Source organism: Mandrillus leucophaeus, unplaced genomic scaffold (genome assembly GCF_000951045.1).
Source record: "Mandrillus leucophaeus isolate KB7577 unplaced genomic scaffold, Mleu.le_1.0 Scaffold550, whole genome shotgun sequence".
In the NCBI taxonomy this organism is placed as follows: domain Eukaryota; kingdom Metazoa; phylum Chordata; class Mammalia; order Primates; family Cercopithecidae; genus Mandrillus; species Mandrillus leucophaeus.
This window is the reverse complement of record NW_012105920.1, coordinates 1,171,538-1,188,225: the sequence shown is the minus strand read 5'-3', so window position 1 is coordinate 1,188,225 and position 16,688 is coordinate 1,171,538. Positions and strand designations below refer to the sequence as shown.

The following is a 16,688-nucleotide window of genomic DNA, read 5'->3' as shown; positions in this document are numbered from 1 at the left end:
TTTGAAGACGGAGTCTTGCTCTGTCGCCCAGGCTGGGGTGCAGTGGCGCGATCTCAGCTCACTGCAAGCTCTGCCTCCCAAGTTCACACCATTCTCCTGTATATAGACTTTTTTTCTTACAGCAGTTTTAGGTCCACAGCAAAATTGAGCAGAGTACAGAGTTTCCATATAGTCCTCCCCATCCCACACATACACAGACTTGTCCACAATCAACAATGCCACCAGAGTGGTCCATAGTTATAACTGATGAGCTACATTGACACATCGTTATCCCTCGAGGTCTGTACTTTACATGAGGCTCACTCTTGGTGTTGTACATCCTGTCAGTTTTAACAAATGTACTTTGGCATGCATGCACCTTTATGGTAGCCTTCAGAGTCCTTTCACTGCCTGGGAAATCCTCTGTGCTTTGCCTAGTCATTCCTCCCTCCTCTCTAACCTCTAGTAACCACTGATCTTTTTGCTTTCTCCATCGTTTTTCCTTTTCCAGAATATAGTATAGTTGGAATCATACAGAAGGTAGCCTTTTCAGATTGGCTTCTCTCGCTAGTAATGTGCTCTTAAGATTCCTCCATGTCGGGCCAGGCATGGTGGCTCATACCTGTAATCCCAGCATTTGGGAGGCTGAGGCGGGTGGATTACCAGGTCAGGAGTTTGAGACCAGCCTGGCCAATATGGTGAAACCCTGTCTCTATTAAAAATACAAAAATTAGCCAGGCGTGGTGGTGTGCGCCTGTAGTCCCAGCTACTCGGGAGGCTGAGATAGGAGAATTGCTTGACCCGGGAGGCAGAGGTTGCAGTGAGCCAAGATGGCTCCGCTGCACTCCAGCCTGGCAACAGAGCTGGACTCTACCTCGAAAAAAAGATTCCTCCATGTCTTGTCGTTTTATTACCGAATAATATTCCACTGTCTAGATTACCAGTTTGTTTATTCATTGACCTGCTGAAGGACAGCTTGGTTGCTTCCAAGTTTTGGCAATTATGAACAAAGCTGCTAGAAACATCCATGTGCAGGTTTTTCTGGCGACATAAGTTTCAACTCCTTTGGGTAATCAAGGAGTACAGTTGCTGGATCATGTGATGAGAGTATATTTAGTTTTGTAAGAAACTGCCAAGCTGTCTTCCAAAAAGCTGAATCATTTTGCATTCCACCAACAATGGATGAGAATTCGTATCATCGTACATCTTTGCCAGCATTTGGTGTTGTCAGTGTTTTGGATTTTGTCCATTCTAATAGATGTATAGTATTTTATTATTGTTTTAATTTTTATTTCCCTAATACTGTAATTATCTTGAACATCTTCTCATATGTTTATTTACCATCTGTATATCTTTGGTGAAATGTCTTTTGCCTGCCCCCGCCCCCACTTTTTTTTCTTTAAGAGTGTCTTGCTTTGTCGCCCAGGCCAGAGTGCAGTGGTGTGATCACAGTTCACTGCAACTTTGACCTCTGTCTCCCACCTCAGCCTCTTGAATAGCTGGGACTTCAGGTGTGCACCACCATGCCTGGCTAATTTTTTAAAGTTTTTTGTAGAGACGGGGCCTCACCTTGTTTCCCAGACTAGTCTCAAACTCCTGGTTTTGCTTTTTTTAAAATCAGATTGTTTTCTTACTGTTGATTCCTAAGAGTTCTTGGTATATTTTGGATAACAGCCCTTTATCTTATGTCTTTTGAAAATATTTTTTCTCAGTGTGTGGCTGGTCTTCCTCAGAGCAGAAGTTTTTAATTTTATGAAGTCTAGTTAATCAGTTACTTCTTTAGTGGATTGGGCTTTTGGTGTTGTTTGTAAAAAGTCATCACCAGACCCGAAGTCATCTAGATTTTCTTCTAGAAGTTTAACAGTTTTGTGTCTTACATTTAGATCTGTGACCCATTTTGAGTTACGTTTTGTGAAGGGTGTAAAGTCTGTGTCTAGATTCCTTTTTTTTTTTTTTCACATGTGGATGTCCAGTTGTTACAGCTCCGCTTGTTGAAAAAGCCATCTTTTCTCCCATTTTTGCCGTTACTTTTTTGTCACAGATCAGTGGACTGTGCTTGTGTGGCTTTGTTTCTGGGCTCCCTGTTCTGTCCCACTGATCTACTTATCTTTTTGCCAGTACCACACTGTGTTGACTGCTGGGGCTTCATAGTAACTCTTTAGGTTGGGTAGTGTCAGCCCTCCAACCTTGTTACTGTCTTTACTGTCATGGCAGAAGGCAAAGGAGAAGCCGGCAGTTCACCTGGCCGGAGCAGGAGGAAGAGAGTGAGAGGGGAGGTGCTACACATTTTTAAACAACCAGATCTCAGGAGAACTCAAAAGTATCGTGACACAGCACCAAGGCAGAAATCTGTCCTGTGATCCAGTCACCTCCCACCAGGCCCCACCTCCAACATTCGAGATTATAATTTGATAGGAGATTTGGGTGGGGGCACAGATCCAAACCGTATCACTGTCTGTCCTTCTTGCAGCTGCTCCTTGTAGCTGTTGGTATGTCTGACCAGCTGCTTGCTGCAAATAGATTAGTAACGGCTCAGAATTGAGAGTTTTAAAAAGTAAATAAATTTGTAAGAAAGGGTTCAGAGGGTGAGTATGCCAGTTTTAGCAGAGGGCAGGTCTCATTCTGTTGCCTAGGCTGGAATGTACTGGCAGTCTCTAACTCCTAGGCTCAAGCAATCCTCCCACTTCAGCCTCTGAAGAAGCTAGGACTACAGATGCCCAGTTAATTTTTTAACTTTTTTTTTTTTTTTTTTTAATAGAGACAGAGTCTCACCATGTTGCCCAAGGGATCTTGCTATGTTCCCCAGGCTAATCTCAAACTCCTGGCTTCAAACAATCTCATCTCTGCCTCCCAAAGCGCAGGGATTACAGGCATGAGCAAATACACCTGGCTGACGTTTTTCTTGTTTTGTGGCTGTTTTCTCTTTTGTGTTCAGGATAGGGAAAGTTGTAGGTTTAGGGGCATAGATGTGTTATATCTAGTTATAATTTAAATATACCTAAGTAGATAGATAGATAGATAGATAGATAGATAGATAGATAGATAGATAGATAGATAATCTCTGTCACCCAGGCTGGAGTGCTGTGGTGCCATCTCGGCTCACTGCAACCTCTGCCTCCTGGGTTGCTGGGATTACAGGTGTGTGCCACCACACCTGGCTGGGTATTTTTAGTAGAGATGGAGTTTCGCCGTATTGGCCAGGCTGACTTAAGTATAATTTTATAATATGAGAAGGCATAATAATTTTACTGAAAATGTGTCTTTTTGTGAAACTATCATAACCATACAGTTAAGATACTACCTACTGATTGTCCGGGGACTTTTCATCCAGAGAGCCTAACTTACTATTTTTAAATATATGAAAAGTTTAATTCATCCCAAATCCTCTAATTCACAAATGACTTATTAACATGTAGGATATCTCCTTAGAAAATACTAATTTGCTTGTGAGTGTGTGTGATTTTCTTTCCTGCAGAATTGAGATCCTACTCTAAGTATCACTTTCCTTAGTTGATTTTTTTTTTTTTTTTGGTGGCAAAATAGGCATAACATAAAATTTATCTTAACTTTTTTTTTTTTTAAAGACAGGGTCTTGCTCTGTCGCCCAAGCTGGAGTACAGTGGTACAATCATGGCTCACTATATCCTCTGTCTCCCGGGTTCAGGCGATTCTCCTGCCTCAGCCTTCCAAGTAACTGGGATTACCGGTGTGCGCCACCACGTCTGACTAATTTTTATATTTTTGGTAGAGACAGGGTTTCACTATGTTGGCCAGGCTGGTCTTGAACTCCTGACCTCAGGTGATCCACCCGCCTTGGCCTCGCAAAGTGCTGGGATCATAGGCATGAGCCACTGTGCCTGACCTGTCTTAACCATTTTTAAGTGTAGAGTTCAGTGGCATGAAGTAGATTCACATTGTTAGGCAAACATTACCATCATCCAGCTCCAGAACTTTTTCATCTTCCCAAACTGAAACTCCCAATCCATTAAGCAGTAACTGCCTGTTCTCCCTGTCCCTGGTAACCACTGTTTCTTCTGTCTCTGTGAAGCTAAAACTCTAGCACCTCATGTGAGTGGAGTTAGGCAGTTATTTGTCTTTTTGTGTCTGGCTTACTTCACTCAGCATAGTTCTTCTAGGTTCATCCATGTTGCAGCATGTGTCTGAATTTCCTTCTTTTTAAAGACATAAACATTAATTGCATGAATATACCATATTTCGTTTACCCATTCGTATGTCTGTGGACATTTAGGCGGTTTCTGCACTTTGTTTTTTGGTTTGTTTTTTTTTGAGACAGAGTCTCACTCTATTGCCCAGGCTGGAGTGCAGTGGCCTGATCTCGGCTCACTGCAGCCTCCACCTCCCGGGTTCAGGTAAATCTCCTGCCTCAGCCTCCCGAGTAGCTGGGATTACAGGCATGCACCACCACATCCACCTAATTTTTTTGTATTTTTTGGTAGAGACAAGGTTTCACCACATGGGCCAGGCTGGGATTACAGGCGTGAGCCACTGCGCCCAGCCAGGTTTCTGCATTTTGGCTATTATGAATGGTATTCATAATATTCATAATAATGATAATGAATATTAGTGCTATAATGAACATTGGTATACAAATATATGTTAAAGACCTTGCTTTCACTTCTCTGCTGTGTATACCCAGAAGTGAAATCACCGAATCATGGTAATTCCATGTTTAATTTTTTGAGGAGCCTCCATCCTGTTTTCTACAACAGCTCCTCCATTTCCACCAGCAAGACAAGGGGATTCCAATTTGTCCTCATTCTTATGAACACTTTTTTTTTTTTTAATATAGCTATGCTAATGTGTGTGAAGTGTAGTATCTCACTGTGGTTTTTTGATTTTCATTTCCCTAACGACTAGTGATGTTGACCTGTTAGTACTTTTACAACTTGATATTTACTCTTTTCATGTTAAAAGTTACAGATTAAAGTGCATAGTAGTCATTTAGTGAGATCTTGCTAAATTTCATGCAGTATTCCAAGTACTTGACATATTAATTTAATTGTGTCCTTGCAATAGGTCTTTGTCAGTTTTACAGGTGAGGACGTTCAGTCACAGAGAAGTTAGGTAACTGACTCAAGGTTGTACTGGTAGAAAATTCCTGAGCCAGGATTCAAATCTAGTCTGTCTTTCTTTTTTTCTTTTTTTTCTTTTTTTTTGAGACACGGTCTTGCTCTGTCACCCAGGCTGGAGTGCAGTGGAATGATCACAGCCCACACTCCAGCCTTGGCCTCCTGGGCTTAAGCAATCCTCCAGCCTGCTGAGCAGCTGGGACTCCAGGTGTGAGCTACCGCACCCAGCCCTGTCTTGCTTTTGAGACTAGAATTTTAACCTTTTAGTTATATTACACATAGAGCTGCTGCAAACTTCTTGTACATCCCAGGCACCTGTACAGTTATTTCTTTAATTCTAAGATGTGCAGTTACTGTTCAAAGGGATGAACAATTTTAAGGCTTTCTATGTATGTGCCAAATTGCCTTCCAGAAAGGTTGCTTCAGTTGCACATGCTATACCAGCAGTATATAATATACACATTTCTCTACTGACATACCGTTCCTAAGTGTTTCCTTTTTTGGAGACAGGGTCTCACTCTGTCACCCAAGGCTAGAGTGGAGTTGCACGATCCTAGCTCACTGTAACCTTGAACTCCTAGGCTCAAGCAATCTTCTTACCTTAGCTTCCTAAGTAGCTAGGAGTACAGCCATGCGCCACCATGCTGGGGTTTGCTTTGGGGGCTGTTTTGTTTGTTTCTTTCTTCCTTAAATGGAGGAAGTCTCTATGTTGCCCAGGCTGGTCTTGAACTCCTGGGCTCAAGTGATCCTCCTGCCTCATCCTCACAAAGTGCTGGGATTACAGGTGTGAGGCACCATGCCTGGCCTTGTCTTTTTCTTAAGGAAATGTAAAAGATACTGATTCTTTGTCATAACATTTTACAAATATTTTTCCAAGTTTGACATTTTCTTTTAGTTTTGTCTGTTGTATTTTTTTGCCTCATTAAAGTTTCATCTTTCACTAACGTTTGTATAGTCATGTCTGTCTTCTCATTTGTGATATGTCTTTGGTATTATATCTGGAATTTTAAAAATGATTTACAGTAGTTACATGCACAGATCTTACGTATACAGTTTAGTGAGTTTTGACAAATGCTTATACACATCTGGCATATACCCCATTGAGTTATAGACATTTCTATCACCCTGGGAAGTTCCCGTGTACTTTTGCTAGTCATTTTTCCCTGACTCAGGTAACCACTGTTCTGATTTCTTTCCCCATATATTAATTTTGCCTGATTTAGAATTTCAGGAAGAAAAGGAATTGTATACCCTCTTACACGCTTTCTTCACTCAGCGCACTGCCTGTGAGATTCATCCAGGTCATCTTGTGTGTCATTAGTTCTTTTAATTTCTGGGGAGTAGTCCTTTGTTTGGGTGTATCCGTTTGTTTATCCATTTTACTGTTGGTGACTTTGGGGTTGTTGCCATTTTGGGGCTATTACAAATACAGCTGCTAGGAATTTGATAGGCATCTCACTGGATCCGTGGATCAAATTGCAGATAATTGACATCTTAACAGTCCATGAACATGATACATTTCTTCATTTATTTAGGTCTTCTTTCATTTCAGCAGTCTTAGAGCTTTTAGTGCAGAGATCTTGCACGTCTTTTGTTAAATTTATCTAAGTGTTTTATGTATTTTAACGCTGTTTAAATAACAATGCACTTGCCTTTTCCAGTATGTTTATTGCTAGTATTAGACATATTTGTATGTTTGTATATTGACAGTGTGCCCTGCATATTTGCTAAATTCACTTAATTTAGTAGATTTTAAAATAGATTTCTCAAGATATCTCTTAGGAACATCAAATAGAATCATCTACAAGGAGAGATGGTTTTACTTACTCTTTTCCAAACTTACACCTTTTTTTTTTTTTTTTTTATTTCCTTAATGCACTTACTACAACCTCCAATACAATATGGAATAGAAGTGATGGGAAGATAGCGTCATCTTATTCCTGGTCTTAGGCATCTTACTACCTGATTCAGCCTGAGAATTTATTTTTATAATAAGAAAATAATCTAGTTTTTGTCCCAAATGTCTAGCCAGTGATCCCCACAACTCTTTATTGAATAATTCAACCTTTTCCCACTAATTTGAAATGATACCTTTACCACATATTTAATTCTTACATATACTTGTGTCTGGCTTATATCAAAATATTTCCTTTAATTCCACACTTTGGTAAATAAAAGTATAATGGAAATTAGGAGGCTTAGTGAGACGTCAGTATGCTTCCGAGGCTTTTAAGGTAAACACCTAATAAGTGCTTTCTAAAGTGCGGGAGGGGCCTCCAGAGGAAGGGGAGGAGACGGAATGTCAGACAGCTGATCACCCCCTAATGTGCTGCTCTTTCAAGGAGAAGGGTCATTTATCTCCAGAAAAGAAGCTCTATTAGCTGACCACGGTTGTTACAGACAGATGAGATGGACCAATCGTAGTCTCCCAAGTCATAAGGTATCCTAGTGGAAGGATCCTGGGGAGGTAGAAGAGGACAGGGGGCTCCTCTAAGCTGCATTTTGGAGCTGTTGAGATGAGCATTGCTGTCTGTTTGATTCTTCAGGCAAAGGCCAGGATGGAATTGGTAGCAAGGCAGAGAAGACGCTGGGTGACTTTGCAGCAGAGTATGCCAAGTCCAACAGAAGCACATGCAAGGGGTGTATGGAGAAGATAGAAAAGGTAAGGTCTTGGGGGCTCAGATCCTTGAACTTTATGGATTGCTTGCATTGATGTCATTGTCTGTCTCAAGAGAAGAGAAGAAATGGGGGCTTTAGGGTGCTAGCTCAACGCACGTGATTAAAAATAAACTGAAGACTTTAGTGTCGACCAGATGTGACAGTGACTTCCAGACAGGTCTGGTCCAGTTCTCTTGTATGTATGCATCTGCTCTTGGAAAGCATTAACAAAAGGGGTGTCTTTTGGATCCAACAGTGGCTGGGGAAAGACTGTCTGTGTTTTATGGTAGAATTAGGTGTAAGGAGTGTGTTTACCCTGGTATGAGCCTCCAGCCTTTTTCTGTTTAATCAGAGGATCTTCGTTAACCAGGCTTTCCCACCAGTTCTAGTCCTTGAAGGCTGACAGCCAGTCAGACAAAATGGACGGAGACACAGGTAGAAGGGAAGGCTTGTGCCCCGCAGCCTTCTCACCCTTCTCTAATGTGACATGCACATATTAATTGATTCATTCGAGGCATTAATTGAAAGTTTCTGCCTCCTGGAGGTTTTGTACAGAAAATTGAGGTGAGCCAATGGGTATTTAGAAAACGAAAACATGGAATTGCTATATCTTCTCCAGCTACCTTCAACCACCAAAAATTTAAGGCAAACGTTAAGATCCTCTTTGCCTCAAGGGGAATGCCGGGTGGTGTGTGCTGCTGGGTTGCTGGCTTTATGTATTGTCAGGAGCCCCTCCTGCTGCATTCTCTGGGTTGAGCCTCCCGGGCCTGGAACTCTCCTGGGAATATCAGGCCTGGGGACTGGGGACCTGCACAGGCTGGCAGGACTGAATTCTTGCCTGTGGGGTTATTAGTCCTTAGAGGGTGTCATCTGTAAAGAGACTAAGGAGGCCGTAGCTGGGTGGGAATGGACAGAAAATCCCTCCTAATACAAAAGTGCTGCATTGGGGGCTGGGCGCGGTGGTGCAGTAGGCTGAGGCAGAAGTATTGCTTGAGTCCAGGAGTTCTGGACCAGCCCGGGCAACATAGTGAGACCCCATCTCTACAAAAAAATTAGCCAGGCAAGGCTGAGGTGGGAGGGTCACTTAAGCCTGGGAGGCAGAAGTTGCAGTGAGTTGAGAGCAAGTCACTGCACTCCAGCCTGGGCAACAAAGCAAGACCCTATCTCAAAAAAAAAAAAAAAAAAGCAAGGCTGAGGTGGGAGGGTCACTTAAGCCTGGGAGGCAGAAGTTGCAGTGAGTTGAGAGCAAGTCACTGCACTCCAGCCTGGGCAACAAAGCAAGACCCTATCTAAAAAAAAAAAAAAAAAAAATGCTGCATTGGAAGCCCACGCAGGTGTGCAAGGCTCTAGCTCTGCCCAGCACACCATACCATGTGTTTTTATGCCTGCCCCAGGTCAACAGAAACATCGTAAGGGGAATGTTAGCAATTCTTCACATGTCCAGACAGGTAGGTAGGTCGCCAGCCATTTGGAATTTAAGAAATCCTGAGTCTTGAGGGTAACACACAATCCTTGATGACCTGAGAGAGCTAAACCTCTCAAAAGTCCATGAGTCCTCAAGTTGGCGGGCAGACCTTGACTTGTACCTGCAGCCCCTCACTGGTTGGAGCACAGGCTGTCTGTATCATGTTCACCATCCTTCCTTGTCGCTCCCTTGGTACCATATACGGTTTTTCCTGCAGGGCCAGGTGCGCCTGTCCAAGAAGATGCTGGACCCGGAGAAGCCACAGCTAGGCATGATTGACCGCTGGTACCACCCACACTGCTTTGTCAAGAACAGGGAGGAGCTGGGTTTCCGGCCCGAGTACAGTGCGAGTCAGCTCAAGGGCTTCAGCCTCCTTGCTGCAGAGGATAAAGAAGCCCTAAAGAAGCAGCTCCCAGGAGTCAAGAGCGAAGGGTGGGTGGAGCGCTGTGGGGTTGCCCTGGGGGTTCAGTGAGGGGCTTGAGGGAGGCCCGAAGGCTCTACAGGTTCCATATCACTCCTCTGTTTCCCTTCACTGACTGTCAGTAAGCCACGGAGATGCAAACTGAGGAACGGTGACAGCAGAGATCTGGGGGCAAAGGACAGGGTAGGGAAGGACAGCCAGGGATTCCCATGGCCTCTGCCGAGAGCCCTCTGCCCTGTGAGACCTGCTTCCTAGTGGTCTATTCCCCTTCCAACATCTGATCTCCATGGACAGGCTAACTACACTTTTCCACGACAGCCCTTTAGATACTTAAAAGACCACCCTCCTTCCCTGGGTGAGTATTTGTTTTGCCTGGGTCGATCACTTAACAATGCTGGGAGAATTGTGACCATTTTTAGTTAGGGGATGGGCAGTGGATAATTTTCCTGGCTTAGAGTTCAGGATGATAAGGGTTTCACATGGTGTTAAAATTTAGAATGGGAAGGACCATCAGTGACCATCTTAAATACATGGACACCTCTTGCTCTCTCCAGTTTACCCTCTGCTGGTCCCTCAGCCTCAGTCTGGAGAATTGCTTGTTAACAGGTACACCAGGGGTGGTGTGGTAGAACCTGGTATGCACCCTGTTCCTTGGACGGTGACTGGGCAACCATCGAGCAGCCATCACACATTATCTCAGTTCATAATGCCTGTTCATTGCAGCAACACATGGGGCTCTAGAATGTGCAAGAAAACTGAAAAATCAGGCCGTGGGTCAAAAAGCCCACAGGGCATTGTAGCACGTGATATAGGTGTTGGAGTCCATCAGCTCCCACTTAAGCCATGATAACCGCCAGAATGTGTTGAGCATATTTCGTATGCCAGACACTGTATCGAGCCCTGTATTTGGACTGTTTGATTTGCCTGTCACCAGAGTTCTGTGAGGCAGATGGTATTCTTTTCCCTATTTTATGGCTGAGGAAAGTGCAAGGGTTCGTGCTCAGGTCTGTGAGATAGCTGAGACTGAGACCACTGTGGCTGTCCTGCCCCGGTGTTTTAGGGGCAGGTGATAGCCTCAGAGCCATGTTTGCTGAGCAAGCTGGGGCAGGCTGGTTAGTACTGCTTTGACTGTCGCTTCTTGTCTGGGCTTTATGTGGCAGTACGGCCCCACCTCTGTGAGCAGCCTCTTTCCCTTGCTCTGTGTTTTAGCTCGAAAGGCCTAGGCCCCTGGACTTGTGCTTTGTCTTTCTGCAATCCCTGCCCCCTAGCCATGGGCTTACCTCTAGCCTAGTCCCTGCTAGAACCTTCCAGGCCAGGAGATACATAGGTGGTTTTTTTTGTTTTTGTTTTTGTTTTTACCTCAGATGGGGCCTGAGCCCTGGATTCTTGTAATGGGTTGTTCTAAGTCCCTGGAACAACCCTAGCGCCTCTCCCTGGCTGGGAGAGTATGTTCTGAAATGGATGGTGTCTTCTGCCATCTTGGTTGCAAGTACTCCCTGAGTAGACAGTGATCGCCTAAGGGCACTGAGTGGGGCAGGGGTTAGGGAGTGACAAGTGTGAGTAGTCATAGAATGACATTAAGATACTGTATCACCGCAAGTCATTGGGTGTCAGATTTTTACTGGCTCTGGCTCTCATATCCTGTGTCTCCTTCAGAAAGAGAAAAGGCGATGAGGTGGATGGAGTAGATGAAGTGGCCAAGAAGAAATCTAAAAAAGAAAAAGACAAAGATAGTAAGCTTGAAAAAGCTCTAAAGGTGAGTTCTCAGCTCTGTGTCTCCTTTCAACATGCTGCTGTCTGGATTCTCTTTCTCTTTCTGAGAAGACAATTCAAGGACTTGTGTCCCACTTATTAAGAACTTTAGCAAATTGATGGCTGTCATTAAATAGCATGACTTTTTCCCCAGATTGTTTTCCCTCCTCCCAAGGAAACCATTTTTATTTGGAAGAGAACCCACATTAGGCTGTAGGTGTCCAACCTGCAGCCAGGCTTGAGCAAAGGCTGAGTGCTCTGTTCCCACTCACCAGCCTCTTACTGGGATGCCAGAGATTCATGCTTTGGCCAAATTATGCACTACTGTACACCCTGCACCTTTGTGGTCACTTGCAAACATTGGAAACTGAATACTTAGTTAAAGGATGCCAAAGATTCTTAGCATAGACAAATGGCTTGAAGAGATCAAGTGTCTCTACATTTTTTAAATGAAGATCTCTCATTTTTAAAAAGGAACAGATGACTGATAATGACAGGAGAAAACTATCCATTAAATCAGTGGTCCTTGACCAGAAAGATTCATCCCTGTGTTGATTATGTATGTGTTGAAGCAAAGCAAAAATTATTAATCAGAAAATGCTGGGTGTTTGGGAAATTGGGGGAGAACAGTTGGTCTCTCCTTGAGCACATGATTTCCATGAACCGTCTGCTTGTGTCTCTTGTATGAGTATTCAGTTTTTACTAGTAGTACTAAAACTAAAAGCAATTTCTGATATAGTTCTAGTTGCTAAGTAAGAGTCACACATTTTGTTCAGTTGTCTTACGGTAAAAAAGCGTCTGTCATGCACCAAAACTGGCTGCAGGAGAACCGTGGTGCCACTTCACATTGGCCATTCAGTGAGGTTAGTGTCCTCCTCTCTTCCCCGTTGATGTCAGAGATGTATAGAGAGTCAGAAAATTTAAATGCCCCTCAGTGTTCCCACCGTGGCACATCTGTGTCTGCTGGCTCTCTACCCTTGGTCATCTAGGTGACATTGTTGTACTTCTTCCATTTAACCCTGTACCACTAGACCTTTTCTTCATCCTCCCATGTCTCCATTCCTGGTGTCCCGGCGTATGCTGTGTGCAACGGAGAGGAGATGTCGGGAGAGCCCTTAAAAATGAAGCTGGGAAATGGAGCAGACGTGTGTGCCTGCAGCTTCACCAGGGGAGTTAAAATCCTCCTTTGGTACTAACAGCAACCCTATAGGATATGATAGGGCTGGCGTTTTTGTCTCCATTTTACAGAGGTGGAATCTGAGCAGAGATGGTTAATAACTTGCCTATTTTCCTGGGGAAGGAGGAGACTCCCTCAGACTTTAAAATGGAGAGGCTGATAGCTTCCTCAGCAAGCTTGATTGTTGTGAGAATAAATGAGATGAGGCCAGGCGCAGTGGCTCGAGCCTGTAATCCCAGCAATTTGGGAGGCTGAGGCAGGCGGATCACTTGAGGCCAGGAGTTTGAGACTAGCCTGGCCAACATGGTGAAACACCATTTCTATTAAAAATACAAAAATTAGCTGGGCGTGGTGTTGCACACCTGTAATCCCAGCTACTCAGGACACAGAGGCAGGAGAATTGCTTGAACCCAGAAGGTGGAGGTTGCAGTGAGCTGAGATCTCACCACTGCACTCCAGCCTGGGTGACAGAGTGAGACTCCATCTCAAAGAAAAAGAATAAGTGAGATGACACGTAAAAGCATCCAACCAAGAGTAGTCACTTTAATAAAGATTAAAACTTCCATTTTCAGGAGAGTTTAAATACATTCCTCTGTGATACTGAATATAATATACCATCAAGGAAATTAGTGTTTGTGAATCATTCCTACTCTAAGATTGGTGGAGAACAGCCATACCCTGCCTCCTCTAGTTGCTGATAAACATGGGTCCTGGGCTCAGCCTAGCGCTTCCAGGCTCTTACCTTGTGTCTCTGGGGATTGGTTTCTGAGAGTTGGTTCCAGGAGCCTTGGTGCAATCTCCCCCAAACCCTTAGGGCTTCCTCCTCACCTTCCACAGTATTCTCTGAGAGACTACACAGCAGGCTTAATTTGGTGTCCACAGGAGCATGACCAGGAGTCAAATCCTGTGCTGATCACCCAGGTTTGGAGTGGCAGCTCGCTGGTGCACCAGGGTATAACTGGAGGCTCAGCTTGACCGGGGCTCCTCCTCCAGTTGAATTCTTCCTTTGAAAAGAGCTGGCCTCTCAGCCACTGGGTCTTGTCCATAGGCTCAGAACGACCTGATCTGGAACATCAAGGACGAGCTAAAGAAAGTGTGTTCGACTAATGACCTGAAGGAACTACTCATCTTCAACAAGCAGCAAGTGCCTTCTGGGGAGTCGGCGGTGAGCTGCCTTTGTGTTAAGTGGGACACGCATGTGAGGCTGACCCCGTCGTTGTGGAGTGACTGTCCCAATGGAGTGTGGGAGGCCCTCCGTGTGAACACCTGCTGGTATTAATTGCAAGGAGTGTAAATCGTGGTTGTGTTGCACGGTCATCACCACCATCGTGGTCACCATTTTTCTGGGATGGATGGGGCCGGCATTCACATGCCCCACTAGACATCTTCCACATGTTAGTGCTTGTTCTAGAGTGCCAGGCCTGTGGAGTTGAGAGCCCCCTCCTGAGGGATGGCATGACGGCGTCCCATCAGTGTCCCCAACTGGCCCTTCTCTGCTGTCATTCTTGGGAGTTGACTTGGCACTGTACTTTGTGCAATGCCAGTGGATGCTCTGGGCTCTCCCTTCATTTCTCAATCACTGAGGGATGGGGGAGCTGCAGGAACACTTGGAAATAAGGTCTCCTACTTTACAAGAATCCAAGCTCCTTTGTAAACGAAGGGCGGGGTGGGGTGTTAAGAGCCCCACAGCAAGCCCACAGCAAGAAGTCTCTTTGTAGAGAGTGAAATCTGTGCAAGTTCCTCCATCCCACATTAGTAAGTGTCCTTTTCTGTAGTCCCGCATTTGCCCTCTGATGTGTTTCTCCACTGGCTGCAGATCTTGGACCGAGTAGCCGATGGCATGGCGTTCGGTGCCCTCCTTCCCTGCAAGGAATGCTCGGGTCAGCTGGTCTTCAAGAGTGATGCTTATTACTGCACTGGGGACGTCACTGCCTGGACCAAGTGTATGGTCAAGACACAGACACCCAGCCGGAAGGAGTGGGTAACCCCAAAGGTAAGGGGTGGGGGAAGATCCTGGGATCTGTTGGGAGAAAAACCTGGCCCCACTTTCTGCGCTTGTTCATACTTCAGGTCCCTGAGATTGCAGGGCCCTGTTCCTTAGACTTCTTTACAGCTATGTCATCCTGTTAACCAGAATATAAAATTATATGTTTGCAAACTACACAAATGTAGAACCAAAGCTCCTCTAAGTATGAACTGTCCATTTGGTGTAAAATGTTGCTTGCAAAGACCATGAATAATTTTTATTTATTGAATGCCTTCTATGTACCAGGCACAGTTCTAGGCTTGAGGGACATATGGGGAAGAAATGGATAGTATTCTTGCTTTCTGATACAAGTTTTTTTCAAGGACGTTTCCTTGCCTAGTGCCAGCAGAAGAATTGGATCCAAAGTTCACATATCTCCTAGTATTGCACGTTCTCTCTTTTTTTAATGGAACTGCTTATGGAATTCTCAACGCAAAATACCTCCATGGGGAACCCCCTTTGGAGCCATGCTGGTGGGGTTCTGGCAATATCTTTGTGGGGCTGGCTGCTCCAAGGACCTTGCCTGTGCCCGCTCAGACTCAGCAGGATCCAGGCCCAGCAGCCTGGGTAGGTGCAGAGCTCTGCCACTCACCAAGCTGCTTCCCTCGCTGTTGCCTGCTCCTGGGTGGAGCACTTGGAACAGCGGCACACAGTACACCCTCAGGAATCGTTACCCAAGTAACAGTCGGCATTACTTGCTCTACACCTACAACTGAACTCCATTTCCATCAGCCCCTGACTCACTTGTTCACTGCCATGATTGCATGATCCCCCCTAATTTTCTCTCTTTGCCTTTACTTGAGTGTTTCCTGTAAAATAAATGTGAGCTTAGCACTTCCCCACCCTTAAAATCTTATACTGATTCCCTGATTTTTCTGGGTATGCAAATCTTCCAGACCCTTATGTGGTATTTGTATTTCTTTTACTATCTTCGATGGGGAAATAGTAAGATGGCAGTAAGCAATGTGCTATCCCTTGTATTTTATATATCAATTTTTGAGCATCTATATACATTTTTAAAGGTTATGTGCATGTGTGAGACAAGTTTTCAGTCTGGCACTACTTGCTGCCCATGCAGTGACACTGTTGCCTCCAGGCACTTGTCCCACAGAATCAAGGCCAGCTCTGTAGCTTGTCCTCAGAGCCCTCTGTAATGTGGCTCTGCTGGCCATCTGCAGTCTTTTTCTGCCACCCTTTTCCTCCTTCTCACATACGCCTCTCCCCACCCCACCGCCAGTCTTGCTCATTCTTTTTAGGAGTACCTAGCAATAGGGCACATGTGCTACTCAGATGGCTGTGCTTAGGCAGTCCCCTGTGTTTTCAGCTCCCAGTGGGCTTAGCAGATCATTGCCTCCAGGTGCATGCTAGCGTTCCCTGTCTCACATCACCTTAGCACACCTCTGGCATAGCTTAGCTCCTGTGTTAGAGTTCACCTTCCTATAGCTGATGCTCAGTCACAAATGAGATACTTTCTCAAGGGCAGAAACTGTCTTTTTAACCAAACTCTGGTTGGTAGCACATATTAGGTGGTCAGTGTGTGTTGGAAGCAGTCTGTGACCTCTTGTATCCTGCTGACTCCCTGAACACAGGCATAGATGGAAAGAGCAGTTTCTTGATTGGACGAAGACCTGGGAGCACAGGCTCTTTCCCTGAGCTTCATGTATTTGATACTTATTGAGTGACCATTTAGAGCAAGGCCGCTTATAAATCACTCAGAGTGAAGAGTGAATTGTGCTGATGGAAGAATTTATGGTGAATACCGTAGGGCTCTCTGCATTCATTTTTCCTTCTTCTAAAAAGGAAAGCAAATACTGTGATTTCCTTTTGGGTAATAATCTCCCAGTGTGTATGGTATTGGGGGTCTTGAGGTTCTGGAGTAGGCGTGTGATCCCACAGAGGCCTATTAACTCTCGAAGGGAACAACTCAGGAATGAGGCCAGGGAGGCTATAGTCATACAGCAGTTCCAGCGGTGGTTCCTGACCAAATTGGCCGCTGGTTTGTGTTTTTGTTTTTTCTGGGAAAGATTTTTCTCTTAAAGCAGCCACAATACCACCCCTATCATAAATGTAAAAGTACCGGAAATAAGTACTGTAGCAGCAATAATACTGTCTTTCATTCT

General features: G+C 44.8%; 1 protein-coding gene across 1 annotated transcript in view; it reads left to right on the top strand.

Moving 5' to 3' along the window:
* PARP1 (poly (ADP-ribose) polymerase 1) overlaps positions 1–16,688 on the top strand; it is a 46,153-nt gene that overhangs the window by 8,353 nt on the left and 21,112 nt on the right. The window contains exons 3-7 of the mRNA XM_011997975.1: positions 7,616–7,731; positions 9,410–9,624; positions 11,270–11,369; positions 13,591–13,707; positions 14,359–14,535. Of these exons, the coding sequence (XP_011853365.1) occupies positions 7,616–7,731; positions 9,410–9,624; positions 11,270–11,369; positions 13,591–13,707; positions 14,359–14,535 (725 nt within the window). The remainder of the gene's footprint in view (positions 1–7,615; positions 7,732–9,409; positions 9,625–11,269; positions 11,370–13,590; positions 13,708–14,358; positions 14,536–16,688) is intronic.